An 18,608-nucleotide genomic window follows, 5' to 3' on the forward strand; every position below is an offset into this window, starting at 1 on the left:
CTTTTTTTTTTAATGGAGTCTCTTTAACATTTGAAAATTATCAACTCCTTTCTTTACTTAATGATATCCCTTTTTTCCTTAAACTTTTCAAATTACATTTAAACTTTTAAATGTAATTTGAAAAGTCTTTTGAAATGGAAGAAAACAATATATTATTCGTTAAGTCATTCTAGACCAACACTGTTCAATACGGTATTTACTAGCCACATGTGGTTACTTAGCACTTGGAATATGGCCAAGATGAAACGAAATGTATAGTAAGTATAAGATACACACCAGATGTCAAAAACTTAGTACGAAGCAACAGAATATAAAATATCTCATCAATAATTTTTTAAATGTAGATTACACATTGACATGATAATATTTTGGATGTACTGGGCTAAATAAAACATTGCTAAAATTAATTTCACCTGTTTTACCTTTTTATTGTGGCTACTAGAAAATTTAAAATTGCATATGTGGCTCCCGTTTATGGTTTGCACTGTATTTTTATCAGAAAGCACTCTTCTACAGCATTACATCATACATTTTTCTGCTGAGAGGGCCACTGGCGTTTCATTTACTGTATTATCCTCTGGGGTTAAGAACACTGACTCTGGAGGCAAACCATTCTGAACCCTGGCTCTGCTATCTGCTCAATAACCAACTTTGGGCCAGTTACTTAACTTCTCTATGCCCCAGTTTTCTCATTTGTAAACAGTGATAATAGGGTTATAATGAGGATTAAATGAGATATATGTAAAGTGCTTAGTACAGAGGCTTGTGCATAAGTATTAAATGAATATCACGATTGTTAGTATTAGTATTACCATTACTGCTTTTCCTGAATCCGGAGATGCACTGAGTTAGGATTTAATGAGTGCATTTTACTTTTCCAACGCTTCTTGTATACACGTGAGAATCATGTTAATGGTGATTTCATGAAAAAGACACTAAAACCATGAGAGAGAGATTACGCTGACTCCAAAAGACAGACAGCACAGTGAACAAAAGTCATCCATTAGACTTAACTTTAAAGTTGACAAGACCATTTAACATACAAATCAAATGAGAATGAGGATGAACAGTTCTGTCTGTGATTAAATGTCCACTTCTCTCCAGATCTAACGACTGCCTTTTCTTGATTTTTCGAAACCTGACAGATGATGGAAGTTCACTGGAGCAAGAGTCATCAGACACAGCTGATCAGCACTGTCACTGAACATGGAAAAGTCTGCACAGTGTCACATTCCACCCCCATTAAGAACAATGTCTCCTTCAGGGTCAGCAGAACATTTGATTTTCAAGAAGAAATAACAATTGATGTCCTTATGAAATCCTTTCCAAAACTGTGATAAAGTACTCAATAGGAATAAAATTGCAAAGTAGATCTTATTGCATAAGAAGTCGGCTCTGGGTACCAACTTAAAACACCACGATTAGGAGTACAAATGTTTTATTAAAACATAAAGGGCAATTAAGAGTGAAAGCCAATTTACATGATCTGTAAAGTAATGTGCATGGAGCCAGATACAGAAATTTGAAAAAGTCCAATCCCAACTCATACGGACTAGAAACACACACTATTGTTCCCAGTGGGACATCAGAATTCACTTCTTGTATCTCTTCTCTTTAAAAGGTGGGCATGGGCAGCCGGCCTGAGGTTATCCTCATGTCTACGTTTCCCTGCTGTGACATTTCGGACATTCCTAATGCTATCTTTCTACACAAAATTTCACAGGAACGCATTTACTTCAGAAAGTCATGTGCACTTTGTTGCAGCTCAAATCTTTACAACAGTGTAATTAGGATCCTTCGAATTTTCCAAAATTAAAAACTGTAAGTATTTATTAAAAAAAAGAACAGCCCTTCTTCACCTATTGCTCTAGAAGAATGACATTTCTAAGCCGGCATTTAATGCAACAGCCCTTGAGAAGCCCCTAATGGGTCCTAATATATCCTTTTAATGTAGACACTGAGACCCAGATGTATAAAGTATGACATTACCTTATTATCCTCCAGATTGATCGCTTCCAAGAAGTCATGGTTCTCTAAGCCTTGGAAGCTAATGATCTGATTGTGGGACAGATCCAGGATCTGCAGGGCTTGTAGTTGGTCCAAACCTGTGATCTTCTCAATCTGGTTATGGCTCTAAAATTGATAAAATACTCTCAGTGTCTTAAAGGCCTCTAGTAGGAAAAAGTGTAATGACAAGTTTTCGTTCTGGAGACTGCCCCGAATCTCTTAAAATCAGTTAGCCATTCTTGTCCGCCATCTCCCACTCCATTTTCATCATTCACTTTCCTGAACACATATACATGTTTTCACTTAACTTAAAGCAACATAAATGTTCAAATCAGTAGGACAGACAAAAGCTAGGTAGGATAAGCTTTTCACATTGCATAACCTAAAACCTAAGGTTTATCTTTAGAAATCAAATTTAATGCAGTTCTTTTGCCAGCATCGCGGTAAACCATTTGAATATTGTCAGTTTCAGAAACATTTCATATGAGGGCTATGGGAGCCTGACACATGCTCTAGTGCAGTTCTCTCCTCATGAATCTAGGTTGGACCTATGACTTGCTTCAATCAAAAGAATACGGCAGAAGTGTGCCAGTTCCAAGTCTAAGAATTACGAAGGCATGGCAGCTTTTCCTCTTGAGTCTTGGAGCCATGAGCTGAAATGTGAGAACTCTACTACTCTATTGGAGATCATTTGTGGAGAGATCACATGCAGAAGGAGAGATCACGTGGAGAGGGGCTCTGAGACTAAAAAGAGAGGAAAAACTCAGCCATTCCAGCATCCCAGCTGAGCCTGGCCCCCAGCCAATCTGTCCGCTGAATGAGGCAAGACCAGCGGAATAATCACCCAGTTGAATCCAGTTCAGATTGCGGAACTGCTAGCTAATAAAATTTCTCTACGCCACTGCACTTGGGGTGGCTTGCTATGCGACAATAGATAACCAGACAAAGTTCTTCCATAACTGACACATAGGAAAGTTTCAAGACTCAGTTTCAAGACTCAAAAGTCGTCCTCTTCCCCAACCCTATATACGCACAGCAAACTGTGGTGCTAACAGTAATTTCTGTTTTCTTGCATATTTTCCAACATACTCATAGTTCCTTGGTTTCCCTAACCTTGAGGAATAAGAATATGCCACAGTTAAATTAAACTTCTAGATTAAATCGAGAATCATAATAAAGAGAAATTTGAGGTTTCAATTCATCTTATGCTCATCTTTCAGCTTTCAAAACTTTTAGTAAGCACTTAAAAACTAAAAAATTAAATTATGGCATTCTCTTCCATCTGCAATATTTTTCCTGGTACATTTAACGGCAAGAACTCATTTTCATCCTATTTTTCATATGATTTCACCTCAATAATGAGCAAGAGTTGCATTCATTAATATAATTTATGGCTCTTTAAAATATATTAATAGAATGTTGATAATCTATAAAGTTGGGTGACAGTACATGGGGGCTCATTAAACCATTTTCTTTTTTTTATATGTTTGAAAAATTCCATAAGAAGAAGGAAAAAATACTCATAACCCAATTTGCCTAAGTTAGGTCAAATTTCCTAGTGTTCAAGGTTCAAAAAAGTTCTAGGAAGTGTAATAGAAAAGAAAAAAATGACACTAAACTTAACATAATATCCACATTAATTTAACTCATTGAAATAAGACCTCAATATCCAATTTAAAATGTGCCCACAAATCAAATTTATATACAATATTCTTCCCAAAGAACTTTGAAGTGTGTAGATGTGGAAGATAGCCCATAATAATTCTTCACAGTGTCTCTGATGGCTTGCAAAGTGGTAGATGCATAAGAGTAGACAGAGGCATAGAAAAGTTTAATTAGATACCCTACGGTCATAAAAGAAAGCAGAATAGAGAAATATTCAGAATCACAGAATTTCCGAGTTGAAAGCCATCTAGTGAAACCCTTTATCCAATTCAGAGAAACTGATACATCGCTCCTCTAAGTGGGCATCCATGATCAGTTCTTGCTTGCTTTGTCATGATTAGTAGGGTAAAGGTGGCCTTTAGAAAGAGGCCGTTTTCTTAAATACGCAAAATGAGAAATATTCTTCAGCTCCCAGTTTGGGAGGGAAACGGCAAATGCTTCTTACTAAGACAAAATACAATTTAAAATCTGAACTGCCTTGTTCTTACTTGCTATGGGAGGTGGTCGTCACACTAGTCCGTAAATGAACCACATTTTCCCCTTACATTTATCATGAAAGGTGATGATAGACAATTAACTATTCACGTGACAGTGAATTGTTCTTTCTTCTATAAATCGTAAAAGGAATGATTTTCAGTAGTAAGGCAATTAGTCTTCTGATTCCACAAATTAAAAAAATAAAACCATTAAAAACTGCTGACACAAATGTGTGTCACTTTATGTATTTTATTAACATATGGAAGAGAAAACCTTATTCTCAGATTTTTAAGGAAAATGAATGATGGTACATTCTGTATTTTCTAGTTCATCTTGAGTAGTAGGGGCGGGGACTGAGAACAATCTCAATCTATTTGTAGAAAAAGAAATAAATCTCATGCTTTTTTCTAAAAGCTACTCGAGACACAAAGCTGTCAACGTGGATTACTTATTTAGTTATTGACACAAACTCTTAGGATGAAAGTGCTATGTGTTGTTTTTCTTAACAATGAGTTCGATTCTCGTTCCCTTAAGCGCACCCCCACATCCCTTTCCAGACACCACACCCCACTGCAGGTTAACGGGAGGCCGACACAGAAGAGACACGCAAGGAAAAGGAGAGGGTCTAACGAGCTGAGGATGGAGCAGTGCGTGCCGCCGAGACGCCTTCAAATCGTCATGATTGCAAAATGTGACTTTCTTTGGTAATTTTTCAATCTGCAATCCAACTTATCAAACTCATTTTCATTTATGCTTTGCTAAACGTGCCTTAGTGGGCAGAAAGCATGACCCCGCAGGGAAATTAGTGAACCTTCCCACGCCTCGCTGCCATCCTTGGTGCTGGGAACCAGCACTTCACCCCCGCCTGACTCATTGTGAGGGGTGAGGGGTCTTAGAAAAGCACTTTGAACTCCGAGCTGCGGGGAGAAAATGAACACATAGCTAACCTTCAGCTATTTGTGGCTAAATAAGATAGGAATAGTCTACTGAATGTCGAAATTCTGCAGACAACCCAAGATGTCATTTCAAACAACAGTTCAACACTCTCCTGTGGGATGGTTCACATAGAAAATTAATACACTACCATCTCATGGTTTAAAATCCTCTCTGCCCACTTTGTGACAGATATAATAAAGAACAGCAAAGCCACCCGAAGTTAAGAAGTAGGAGGGGAAGAGCAATTAGGGGGATCATTTTATAAACTATATAAATGTCTAACCAATGTACTGTATACTTGAAACTAAGAATAATAATAAAAAAAATTAAGTAGGAGGGAGGAGGAAAGGAAGAAGAGAGATTCTTGGATAATCTACAAACTATATTATCAGCCCCCAAAATTAGTGAGCTCTGTTGTTATTTCAGAAATACTGTGTATTTGGGACTATTATGATCCTGCTGATTTTTTGGTAAATTATCTGTATTTTCTTTGAGTCACAGTCACAAAGCACATCACATAGCTTAAGACGAGTGCTCTCTATGGGAAAAAATAAACAAGTTTAAACTCTCTGATTGGAACTGTTCATTTTTTCTTAGCACTAATTCTGGTTTGCCAGAATTGGAGACTGGTATATATTAATATAAAAGGACTGGCAAAATTCAATGCCCAGAGAACATCTTATGGTTAATTTGAAAGCCAAAGTGTTAACAGCAATAAATACCATGCTTAAATGCTCTTTCATCAATAAGACACTATAAAATCTATTTTTAAATAATTGTTAAAAGCATACCTTTCTTTCTCAGTGTAAAAAGTCAATTTTTTAAAAGTTGAATTTGGATACCAGATTAGAAAATCACTTCACTTTGGCATGAAATACTGATCCCTCCTCCCTCTCCCCTCTCTCTTTCTCTCTCTCTCTCTCTCTCTCTCTCTCTCTCTCTCACACACACACACACACACACACACACCACCCCACCCCCACCGGATACTCGAAACTGAAGACAATAACATTTCATTAAGGAATTCTTTTTACAAAATGAAAAATTCGTAAGTAATTATAATTCGTACATTTACAAACAGATTAACCCTTCTAAAGAGTAACATTTTTTGTTAGACTCACCAGGCAGAGGATTTTGATCGGTAACACGCCTAAGCCATTAATCGCTGTGATCTTGTTTTTGGCCAGACTGAGGTGAGTCAGGCTGCTGCATAGCTCTAAGCCGCTGATTTCTTCTATCTGATTGTCTATGTACCATGACTACGTTTAAGGAAAATGTCATTAGAAACATTTTGAAGAAAAGAGGGAATCAGTGTTAAATCAGACAATAGCACAGACAGAGCAGAATTAATTATATGCCCACTATAGGATGAACACTAAATCTTGAAATATATATAGAAGTTAATATTAGCACCACTTGAAATTAAACATTTTAAAGGCATGGCTCCGCTGCGTCTGCATTCGTTCATACGTGACTCATTTAATCGGTGAGGAAAGGCACTTCAGAGCCGTCTCGCCGCCCCTCCCTGTGGCAGCGTGCTCTCCCTTGGTTCCTCAGTCTCCACGAGGAACCCTCGTGCTTTCCCTCAGGCAGGGCCTCGGAATACAGGGCTGCACTGGACAGGCAACGGGCAGCAAGCTCTACCATCCTCAAAAGCGGGGTAACGGCCTGAGAAATGGCATCGAGCAAATGGAGGTAAAGAAAAACCAATACCCTGACGTGGAGAGGAACAGCCTTTTCTTTCTGTCTACATTGGCTTCTCTTCTCACTTTAAAATAAACGAGGCCTATGCTCTACCTTAATTTCCTCATCCATTGATTAAGTTTCTATTCATCGCTCAAATTTTAACTTCTGTGTTCCATCCTCGCAGCTGCTTTAAAAGATCTCTTTAATTATTCCTTTCCTTTTCATTTACTCCTCTGCAACTTAGTTCAGCGTTAGCACCAATGGATACCCCTAAAATCCTGTCCCCAAGTCACATTACACACTGCAGTCAGGTTAATATTTTCAAAATACTGATTGGATATCATGCTTCAACTGAAAAAAATCTCACAGGACGAATTCCAAATTCCTCACTTTGGCATTTCAGGCCCTTCACTTTAAGTAACACCTATTTATCCAGTTCCATCCCCATTATAATCCAATGAGACATCTCTAATTCTACCCCCTTTGTATTATCTTCTGAATAGTTCTAGAATATACCAGAACTTTCTTACCTGGCAGTGATACCTTTTATTTTTCATGCTGCTTTTCTATTCCTTTCTAAACCCTTCACATTCTTCATGACTTCGATTTCAAATTCCACTTTTTTCTTTTCTTTTGTAACATTTACATTAAACCAACATCTTATTTCTTTTTGACAGATAATCTTATTGTCTTTTTTTTTTTATCATGTAAGTAAGTACAAATGATACATTGGAAGAACATATTCTCTACATATTTAGTTGACAAAGGACTGCTATCTAGAATATATAAAGTATGACCATAAACTGATAGGAAAAAAAGTCAACCCGATAGAAAATGGAGAAAGAATATGTGCAGGATGTTCCCAGGAAATGCCCAGAAGAGCAAATCCAAGTGGCTAATAAACTCGTGAAAAGGCACTCTGCTTCACCTGTGGTCAGAGAACATAAGACAAGATGTCATTCTTCACCCATGAGCTGAGCAAACATTTAAAGGCTCTAAAGAACAGATACTTCCACACTACTGGGTAGGAGGGTTCGTTATGAGATAGCCACTTGGGAGGCATTTTTGCAGTGTCTACCATAATTATAAATATGTCACAGCAATGCCGCTTCTTCGTATCCACTCTAGACAAACCATTTCTTCCTCACAGCCTTTTCTGGTTAGTTTTATACCCCTCAGCTATCTCCTTCCATGAATCATAGGATCGACGTTTTTAGAAAGGAAAGAATCATAAGCATCACACAACCATATATTTTGCCTCATAATTACTTGCAATTACCCTAACTCTGCTACTTACTAGCGATGCGACTTAACTACTCTCTGCTCAGATGTTTCATCTGTAAAGCGAAGGTAATATCAGGTTGCCAGGAAGGCCAAAAGTAAGATCATGAGAAAGCATTAGGAAACGGGCATGAGTGAGTTGCAGGAGGCATAAAGCACCTACAGTTATAAGGCATTGCTGTCACTAGTAAATTACAAGCAAGCGAGGCCAAGGAATCACATCCTCTACCACCTGGCCAACAGCACAAAATGGAAACTTCGAGACCAGGATGGATTCTGAAAAGACCCAGGCCACAGAAAGAGGTAAATTAGGAAACTAGAAACAAGGATGAGAAGATGTTGCCAAATGAATCAGAAATTCCTAGATTTTCTTCATTGGTTTCATTCGGACTCAGTCATTGGGCAGAAGCACAGTTCTGCTTGTCATCATACTCATTTTCGAATCTACTTTCACAAAGCTTTCTGCCAGAACAGCTCTACAAATAGACATTTACGCTCAAAAACACCATGCTCCTTTCTGCTTCCATTTTCTTTGGGCTATATAAATAATCACTCTGTAACTAAACAAACAAACAAACAAAACCCCCAAAAACAAACAAAAAAAACCCAGCCCATATTTCTGCAGATACCGATTGTAACAAAGGATGTGATATGTACGAAACAGGATATTAAACTCTCACACAGCCATAGAGGAAATAAAATATTCTCTGAGTAGGCAATCTCTGGCAAGGAAAACTTCAGATGGCCATCTGTCTCAATTTAGCAGAGGGAGCAATAGTCTTTAAGTCCCATTTCAGGAGTGTGACGGTCCTGGTTGCTCTGCTCCAAACGAACTGAAGATACTCTGAATTATGACAAAAAGTGTAATGGATGTTTGTGGGTAGCTGAGCCAGGAAGCCTTCCCACGAGAAGCAGGCAAGGATCAGAAAACAAGAATCCTGAAACTATAAAGAGATAATGAGAATTGAAAAGGAAAGCTTGTTTATTTGTGTATACAGCAATTTTCCAAGACGTTAGAGGCTAACCACAGTTCCCTTGGTACATCCAGTTGAGCAGCTCTGACTACGGCAAGTCATGTTTTACGAAACTAGCATTGCAAGGGACGAGAGGAGGAGGAACACAGAGGCATCACTGCAATCACAGCCACAGCTTCTGCAGCTCCCACTCCCGAGACTCACCGCACCAGGCTAAGGGTCAGGAACCGACCAGGCATCTCTGCTGAGAAACACGTACGCTTCAAAAAAGTGTCTCCTATGTCCCAACTCCTCAGTCCCCTTTAAATGCCCAGGAGTGCCAGGCACTATAAATTGGTCAGGTTCTTGAGTAAAGAGTCCTTTTAATGGTGGCACTGCAGCTTTTCCCCGATGACGCCCACAGTCACATCCTATGTGACAGCCAGCAATGGCAACGGTCAATATGCAGGACGGGTCCCTAGAGCTCCGAATTCGTAGCTTGCTTTCAGGAATACCTTTATCTCCCCAAGCTCCTGTTTTCCTTATTTTAAGAACCTTCATGAAATGTCACTTGCCCTTCCTCCTGACATTACTCTTTCATGGTATTTCTTAGGGAAGGAATATAATCTATTACGATGAATTAGTTTACCGGGTTAATCCTCTTCTGTATATTTTAATTTTAAAAGGCCACTATCAGGAGAGACTCAAAGAACCCAAAATAAACATAGTGCATTCCAGCTCTAAAGCTTTCTATTCTGGGAATAAACCTTTTTCCAGTGGAATTTTAGATCCTCATGAAGACTGACTGGAACCCGGTGGCACATAAGCATAACTTTACAGCTAGGGAAAAGCCCAACGATATATTTTTACATTTTGGCAATGCTGTCAGTAGGGTACGGTGCTTGACATGAATTATTCACTAGTTCAGAATTCGCTCTTATTCATTTGTCTACGATCATAAAATATGGTTCAGGTGTATGGAAAACAGTTACTGAGAAATAAGTAGGAAATCCATCACCATTTTCTTAGTGGCGAGAACCCCAATGATGGTTTTAATCAAAACCAATCCTCAAAGATCTATATCACCTTTCCAGTGAAAAATGTTCTTCACTATAGGAGTGAAACTCTCTAAGAAATGCAGCCTGCACACACTTTAAATGGCGATGTGATAAAAGTAGTAATTACTCGATGAACTGCAACATGGGAAAAACGATGAGATCTAGAAGGCTGTCTCAGTTCAACCATTTACCAAATAATCTTGGACAAGTCACTGAACCTCCCTGGGTCTTGAGCTCCTCTTCCATAAAATAACAGTTAGCACTAGATGATCTCTAAAGTCCTGTCCGGATTTAAAAAGTCTGTGAATCACTTTTTATAATTCCATGAGTCTATAATCATAAAATAAATCCCAGTGAACTAGTTAGCATTTATAGGTAGAAATAAACTGCATTCTTTCTCAAGAATAAATACATTTATTTACCCTTGGCAAAGTTTATCATCTTGCAATTTAGGATGATTATCAGTTAATCACCAGTTATCCACATATGGAAGGACAAAATAGCATAATAAGCTACAAAGCTGATTTATTTAATTCACTCTGAAGCATTAATATAATGTCCTGCTCGCAAAGTCAGTATTACTAGCTTGATTAAATTTGTTTTTATTTTAAATAATTGTTCTGTTTTTTTTTTATATTGATAATTATACTTTTATTTAACTTCATTTTAAAGAAAAAGACACTTTTTTTTTTTCCTTCAAGTAGAAAAGTCACATAAGCCCACTAAGGAAAGCCTAAGCAAATATAAAAAGTTTAAAAAAGATAACAGTCAAATTTTTAAAGTATTCAACAAAGGACAAATGGGTGACACCAGATAAGGCAAGCATGCCAGAGGGCTGAGTGGCTTAGAGCTGAGGATCTCAAAGCACGGTCCTCACTCCAGCAACATCAGCATTAACTGGGAACTCGTGAGAAATGTAGCCTCTCCGGTACCACCCCAGACCCACGTCCTCGCATGCTCTGAGGACGGGGCCAGCCACAGGTGTCTAATAAGTCCTCCGGGGGATTCTGACGTAGCCACGGTTTGGTAAATAATTGTTTCCGCAGAAGTTAATTTCTAATTTTCAGGCTTTTAAATGTTTTAATGGACACAGGTAAATCATTTGCCCATACATGGCCTGCTGTTTACTTATTAAAATGTCATGAAGAGTCTTGACGCCGCCACCATCGCCACCACCCCCAACCCAAGGAGAACATTAACTTATATCCATCTCTGCACATCTCTCCTGTAGCATCATGGTGTCGCCCTCTCAGAGATAACCACCATGCTGAATTGTCTATTTCCTCGTCCCTTTCCCCATCGGTTTTATATCTAAGTGATATTACTTTAGTAAGATCCCTCCTGATTACTGCATGGAAATATATTCACTCATTTTCACTACCGTATGATATGCTATTGTGTGAGTGTACCATAATTTATGCTTTCTCTATCATTGAGCATTTGGGCAGTTTCAATTTTTTTGCTATTTAAGCAATGCTGCTATGAGTATTCTTAACTCTTATACAAGCCTCCAGGTGCACGTGTGCTAAACTTTCCATATGTAGGGATGAAAATGCTAGGACATAGGGAATTTAGATGTTTAACTTTACAAGCTAGGATAAAACTGTTTGCCAAAGCGGTTGAACTAATTTCATACCCATAAGCAAGATAAAAAGAGATCCTCTTGATCTATATGTTCCAACCCTTGGTATTTTTAGATTTCTTAAATTTTGTCCAAATTGCCCATTTTCACATACAAGTTCTAAAGGGTGTGGCCTATGTTCTAAGCTCTCCATCATATTTGAGTAAAAGTTTTTTTCCTACTGTATGTCTTCAAGAAAATGTACCTTCTACCTGAAAGTAATATAAAACAATATTGAATGTCAACTGTAATTAAAAAAGAAAAAGAAAACAAGAAAATGTACCCTCCGTTCTCCCCACATCTCAGTCTTATTACAAGCGTAGTGTGTGCTGGCTGCTGTCCCATCCCTGGAACGAGGTACCCGCCCTGCCTCGAAAATCCTCAGGTGGGTGGAAAGATACTTACTGAGAACTAGAAGGCACGGCTGGCTCCCTTATCACCCAGAGAACACTAGTCCCTGGTGTAAAGAGACTCAAGCTCATTAAACTCACGGATCTCCGATTAACCCCTTCGGCTCCAGAAGCTGGGGCATGCCTACTTCAGAGTAGGTGCCGTTTGCATGGGAGCCTGAGTCATGCAATGTATCTGTTCCTGAAGTTGGTTGCAAATCAAGTTATTATTATATTTTAATGAAAGTATAGTTTAAATACACTAGAGAACCTTAGTGTGAATTCTTTTGTAAAATAAAAAAATCACTAATTTTCTTTATGAGTACATCTGGATTTTCAGACACTGAATTTATATAAAATAGAATGCAAGCTTAAGTAAATCTGAAGCAGGTAGTCAGTTAAAACAGAACTTGTCTGGTTCTAGAATTAAAAATAAGCCTACGTTTATCAGAATGACTATCTTACTTAGCTTTTCAGGTGTAAGCTTTGACTTGCAGTCTTATTCCTTGGTAAATAAAAACATCTTCCCTCATTTTGTGACTATCAATTCTTAATCATTTAAATGAGTAACCCATCTCTGATAAACTGCTTATCTGGTACCATTCCATGTCATCTGGTACATATTTATTAATGGGTCTATTAACCAGAATTTCCCCTTTACTCATTCAAAGGATACTGTCCAGAATTAGTTTAGTGAGAGACTGGTATGCTGACAAATCACACATTTCAGAAATTTGGTTGCAGGAAAAATCCACCTTCTGAAGAGAAAAAGAGAACAATATGTCATACTTTATTTTTCATTCATCTTAACCACGATAATTAAACGCACAAGAAGAATGTGTTTCTGGGTATAGAGTTAGAATTCGTTATTGAAAACACGCTAAAGGTAAAATATTTCCCCATAATGCATCATTTTCTAACCGGGATGCTGTCTGTCCACTTTGAGAGTTCCTGCGATGGAGACCCCTTCCTCATGGCCAGAGCAGACATCCATCCCCACGACCTGAACACCCAATTCCGGCAGCTGCTCTCTCCGTTTCAGCATTTATTTTAAACTTTCTTGATCTTCTTCAGGATTTACCTCAATTTCGCCCTCACTTACCACTATTTCTTTAAGATTCTCTAATGCCCACTAAGCTGTCTTCACTTAGTTTGCATGCATATCTTGTTTCTCTTTGCCTTTCTATTTCTATGTCGATATATTCTCCCATGTCACTCCCTAAACGCCAGAAAAATCTTTCTTACTCATTCCTCAGGCTATATCTCTTCAACTTAACACCCGTTTTCGGCATGAACTATTTTAGAAAAACATTTTCAGCAACATCAGTTGTTCGTAGTCAAAAATATGAGACTAAAGAAATACAACATTAAATAATTTCATTTAATTATTCACCTACTGGCAAAGACTAAATAGTGATGTTTTTTAAAAAAGCAATGAAAATCTCAACTTTTTAGAAACACTGCATTGAGAATGTGCTGGGCACGTTATAGTCATTTTTCTGCAAAACAGTCAAGCAATTCTATAATAAGCACTATTCTTATCTTCTTGTACCCTTTTAAACAGGGATTCCATCCCCCAAATGCATTAACATTATTTTAGCAGTGCATTAAATACTAAATACTTTAAACACTAAAAACTTTAAATACTGAATTCTAAAAAGAAGAAAAATTAAAAACGACTCAAGTGGTAAGAGGAGAAAATAGGTTAAGGAGATTACAATACAGCAACAAGACTACGTACGAAGTCAGTGAAAGGGACCATGGGAATAGAAATGTGCAAACGTGTTAAGTAAAAAAAAAAAACTCAGGGCACAAAACTTTATGCAAATACAAACTGCAACTTGTAAAATGCATATTATGACTGAAAATAAGAAGTCAGTTGTCATGAGTGTAAATGGCGTTTCGTGTTCCCTTTTTTCTTCTACATAGTGATGATAGACTAAAAGTAAACATAACTATCTGAGCTCCCTTGTACTTGGCACTTTTTCATCAACGCCTTTCATTCTTCTGCCGTAGCCCGTATCACCTCGTGCTGTCTGTCCAACTACGCCCCGTTTCAGGGCTATGTGCCAATACTGTGTCCTCCAGGCACCTACGACTCTAGGTGTGTCGAGAGACCTTAAAAGGGTTATGACGTTGCTCTGACTCCCACTGGGAGCTGCACTGGACACCAGAACTGGGAGGAAGATCCCATCAAATCAAATGAACCTTCTTCGCCAAGAGCGAAAGCATTCTAAGAAATGCCAAAACGAGTGGAATTCCAAGCTCCTGCTCCTCAGGAAAAGTAAGCTGGCTCTGGCTTGTGGCACGAGCTTTACAGACAATAAAAAGGAAGCAGAGCTTCCCCAGAGGGTGGGACCTTGTATACAAGCCTGGTTCACTGGGAAGGTATGGGCTTTGGGTCTCAGCCATCAGGTTCAATCCCAGCCCTGGACCTCCCAGTAAAGATTAGGTACCCAACCTTCCCGTACTTCAGCGTCCTCATCTGTAAACTGAGACAATTCCAGCGGCCTCACGGCTTTGTTGGGAGGATTAAATAAGACACTGCACTGGAAACACCAGGTGGCCTCAATTGTTCCCCGCCCCTCGTCCCGCCTCCAGGCTCACACGGGGTTCTCCCAGCCCCTCGCTGGGTGGTCTGACATATAGGAGCAGTTCTCTAAATCATCGGTATAGCTGCTCTTAATTCCCCAGGAAACTTAAAGATGGGTTATCTGCCGTATGATGGATATGCATCCATCCACATGTCGTTATGCATTTGTCCAAACCCCTAGCATGTGCAACACCAGGAGAAACGCTAACGTAAACGACGACTTTGGGTGACAATGATGTGTCCGTGTGGGTTCATCAGCTGTAACAAACACGCCGCTCCGGTGAGGGATGCTGATGGGGGGCGGGGGGCTGTGCCTGAGTGAGGGCAGGAGGAACGTGGGGAATCTATGCCTTCTTCTCAATTTTGCTGTGAACCTAAAACTCCTCTTAAAAAAAATATGGGGTATCTGATATGTTTTTATTCATTCGTGGCATCTTTTTACGAAAGGGTGAGGAACGGGTATGAATGGAAGGCACTCCAAGGAAGTGTTTCCCAGGGAAGAGGTCAGCTGTTGCCCGGACTGATTCCCCTGGGGCTGGGGCAGAGCAGAATGCGAAAGCAAAGCGGGGAGAATGAAAACAGCCCTGTAAGTGCAATTCCTGACAACCTGGAGACCGTGCGGCCCCACGCGGGGTCAAAGCAGGCACCTCGTCCGGCTTCTTTGGACAAAGGAATGTCACCCTAGCAATAACTATAATTTCAAAGAGGGGGAAAAAAAAACCCACTGTTGATAACAAAAAGGAGTGATGTGAAGCTACGGAAGAATTATGAAGGGTGCCACACTGGCCCGAGTCCACGCCGCCCGATCGCAAAGCCACATCTGCGCGGACACCGGCAGGATACTTTGGATCTAAGTTAATTTGGTTTGTAAATGAAATAAAACTAGTAGCTAATAAAAGGCAATAGTTGATGTCCATTCCTAAAAAAAAGAAACTTTTAAAATACATATTTGAGTCCAGGAGGAGAACACTAACCCCAAAGTCTGTGGCACTGTTTCTTTTCCCAAATGTGTCAGCACATCAGAGCCGCTCTGATGTTCTTTACAAAATTCCAAAGCCCCATCATTACTTTGGACCACTTGAATCGGAATCTCTGGCAGTGAGATCCAGGCATCAGTGGTTTTTAAAACTCCCCAGGTGACTGCAGCATGCAGAAAAGTTTGGGAATGACTACTCCCTGGCCTGTCTGCCTAAATGCGGTCCATGAATGTTGTTCGAAATAACAGTCCCAGGCCCGACCCCAGACCTCCTGAGTTTGTGTCGTTTCCACAAGAACCCCAGGTGATCTGTGGGCACACTGAAGCACAAGACACAGCGCTCTACAGCAGAGCAAGCTGCTCCCCCAAACCTGGTTCAGAGTTTAATTCTGCTATAATAAAAACATGCAAATAATAATTAGTATTTAAATGAGGGAGAGAGAACAGAAAGGACTTAGTTCTTTGGCTTGAACACTAGGTTTTAGCAAAGCTTCGTAAAAAGATTAACTATTGACAGACCATCTCCATTTTCTCTCTTTTTATTTCATTTCAGACACTTACACTATTTAAACCTATATCTTATTCTCTCTGAATTTTCTATTTTAGTGCCGTTTTGTTTACTAATGTACTTTGCAAACAAGTTAACATACATAATCGATGTATTGATCTACCTTGAGATTTTTGGGTGGCTTGAAATTGAAGAATGTAGTCAGTTTATTTTGAGAAGCATTAAGTTCCAGAAGATAAGGCATATAACTCACACAAGACAAATCTGTGGGAAGAAATAAATACAGAATAAGGTAAGCCGATAAAATAAAAATTAGACAAAGTCATAAAAAACAGCTACATTATATCAGAACATTTAAAAATTATGCTGGATGCAAGCACATCTTCATTATTCCAGATGAGTGAAGTGAATAGTGTGTGAAACACACACACACACAAAGTGTGGAAAACTCTCCATGAGCCAATAATTGAACATTCTTCCCCAAGGCCTCCTTACCCCTTCCATCCCCTTTCCAGGAAAGCCAAAGGACAAATAACGGGGCCTGGGGCCTGGGGCCTCCGGGGTGTCCCAGCTCACTTTCCCACAAGGTGTTAACTGTCAAATGCTTCAAACATTATCAGCCTTGGAGGAAAAGAGGACAAACTAGCTTCAGATAATCCTCTTGATAATTAGCTCCTAAATAACTGAACTGGGTCTTTTCAGAAAGCCCACAATTAGAGAACTTTCTTTGTTATAAATTTAATTTAACTTTGTTTTAGTTGGACTTAATCCTAAATCTCGTTAATTATTTGAAGCGATTTAAATTATTGCTATCATTTTACTTCGACTCTGGATTGGCTCAAATGTCTGCCTGAGTTTTACATTTTATCCCAAGCAAATATTCTGAATCTTGAATACTAATTAAGGACTAACACTCACTCCTAATGAAATTATATAGAAAACATAAAATTAGTAAAGCATTATACTGTCCTTGGCCAACACTTCACAGCAGGAGCATTTCAGGACAGGAGGATGAATGGGAAATAGACTCGGGGAATCACTGATGAGGATTTGCTACTCTGTCTGTACCAAGAATTTGTTCCCCCATCCGAAAACGGTAATGATAACAACATCTTCTCCTCTCAGTCCGGCTCACACAACTAGCCGTTACAGTCACTGAAACCAGAAGGTCTTCACCAGTTTCTACTTCTCTTCCCTGGTCTAAACCGCAACCTTTTCGGGCCTGTCTTTTTTAATGAAATTGTTCTAGAAAGGACAATACATTGAGACATCAACACTTTGGTGGGTATTAAAGAGCAAATAGAAGAGGGCTGACTATGAGGGGAAACTTAAGGAGAAACTGTCATTGCTTTACAAGTTTTGCCTATTTGTCCATTTTGAGCTCAGCCCCGTGTCTGTCAATAGTGGTCTCAACTCTTAATCTCCATTGCCCCTGTGCCCCCTTGGAGCTGATCTTACATGGAGATAAAGAGATGGCAAGTACATTTCGTAGCCTGTAGATGGACAATGCTCAAATCACTAACAGAAAAACCCATGGTCTGTGTTGTCGGGCTTCCAACACAGGCAGGCCCTTTAATTCCCTAATTGGTGTAGTGACCTCTGTGCCCACCAGATGGCAGGAGCACCTCACATCTACATGCCCGGTTCCCAAAGTGTGTCCTGGACCAGCTGCATCACCTTCAACCAGGAACTAACCAGAAATTCAAATTCTCAGTTCTCACCCCAGATCTGCTGAATGGGAAACTCTGAAGGAGGGGCGTAGTCATCTATGTTTTACCAGACTGCCCCCCGCCGCCCCCGCAACCCCTTCCTAACACACACACCCAGGTGATTCTGATGCAAGTTGAGATCTGGTCTACATCAGATCAATAAAACTGTCTTCACCAAAAGAAAAATATACTGTATCTTATACACAGTAGGTTCTCAAATATTTGATGAGTTAATAAAATGAGCCACAAAAGATTAAAGAAGACTGATGTGAAGAAGAAAGCTTCATTTGCAACTGTGGACTCCTTGCTCAAGTGACAAGTATGAAGCCACATCTCTTTCTTCTTCACTAGCACTAGCATTGTTGAAGCCTCCCACCATTTTGCAATTCCTTATCCAGTAAATGAAACCAACTTTGAAGGTGTGGGGAGAGCTCCTTCTGGTAACACTAAAAACGTCTTTACGATAATATGACATCTGGGATTGGCTTTCAAATAATCCTGGGAATGGGGGCAGAGAGGTAGAGATGAAGCAAGATAGGCAATGGGCTGATAATTATTGAACCTGAATATTCATAACAGTAGTCTCTATACTTGTACACACGTTTGTAATTTTCCATCATCAAGTCTTATAAAACTAAAAAATAAAGTTTTTCAAAACAATAGCATTTTAAGAATTAAAATATACTAGAATATTTCTGAGCCACTGAAATGAAAGTGGATTTTAATTACTGCAGTCATATGAGAGGGAT

General features: G+C 39.3%; 1 protein-coding gene across 1 annotated transcript in view; it reads right to left on the reverse strand.

The window, feature by feature from the left end:
• Window positions 1–18,608, reverse strand: part of LRGUK (leucine rich repeats and guanylate kinase domain containing) — a 104,301-nt gene that overhangs the window by 73,784 nt on the left and 11,909 nt on the right. The window contains exons 4-7 of the mRNA XM_039860919.1: window positions 16,314–16,414; window positions 12,750–12,831; window positions 6,207–6,331; window positions 1,990–2,133 (exon numbers count right to left, since the gene is read on the reverse strand). Coding sequence (XP_039716853.1) covers window positions 1,990–2,133; window positions 6,207–6,331; window positions 12,750–12,831; window positions 16,314–16,414 — 452 coding nt within the window. The remainder of the gene's footprint in view (window positions 1–1,989; window positions 2,134–6,206; window positions 6,332–12,749; window positions 12,832–16,313; window positions 16,415–18,608) is intronic.

This window comes from Pteropus medius, unplaced genomic scaffold, assembly GCF_902729225.1.
Source record: "Pteropus medius unplaced genomic scaffold, Ma_sr-lr_union100, whole genome shotgun sequence".
Lineage (NCBI taxonomy): Eukaryota > Metazoa > Chordata > Mammalia > Chiroptera > Pteropodidae > Pteropus > Pteropus medius.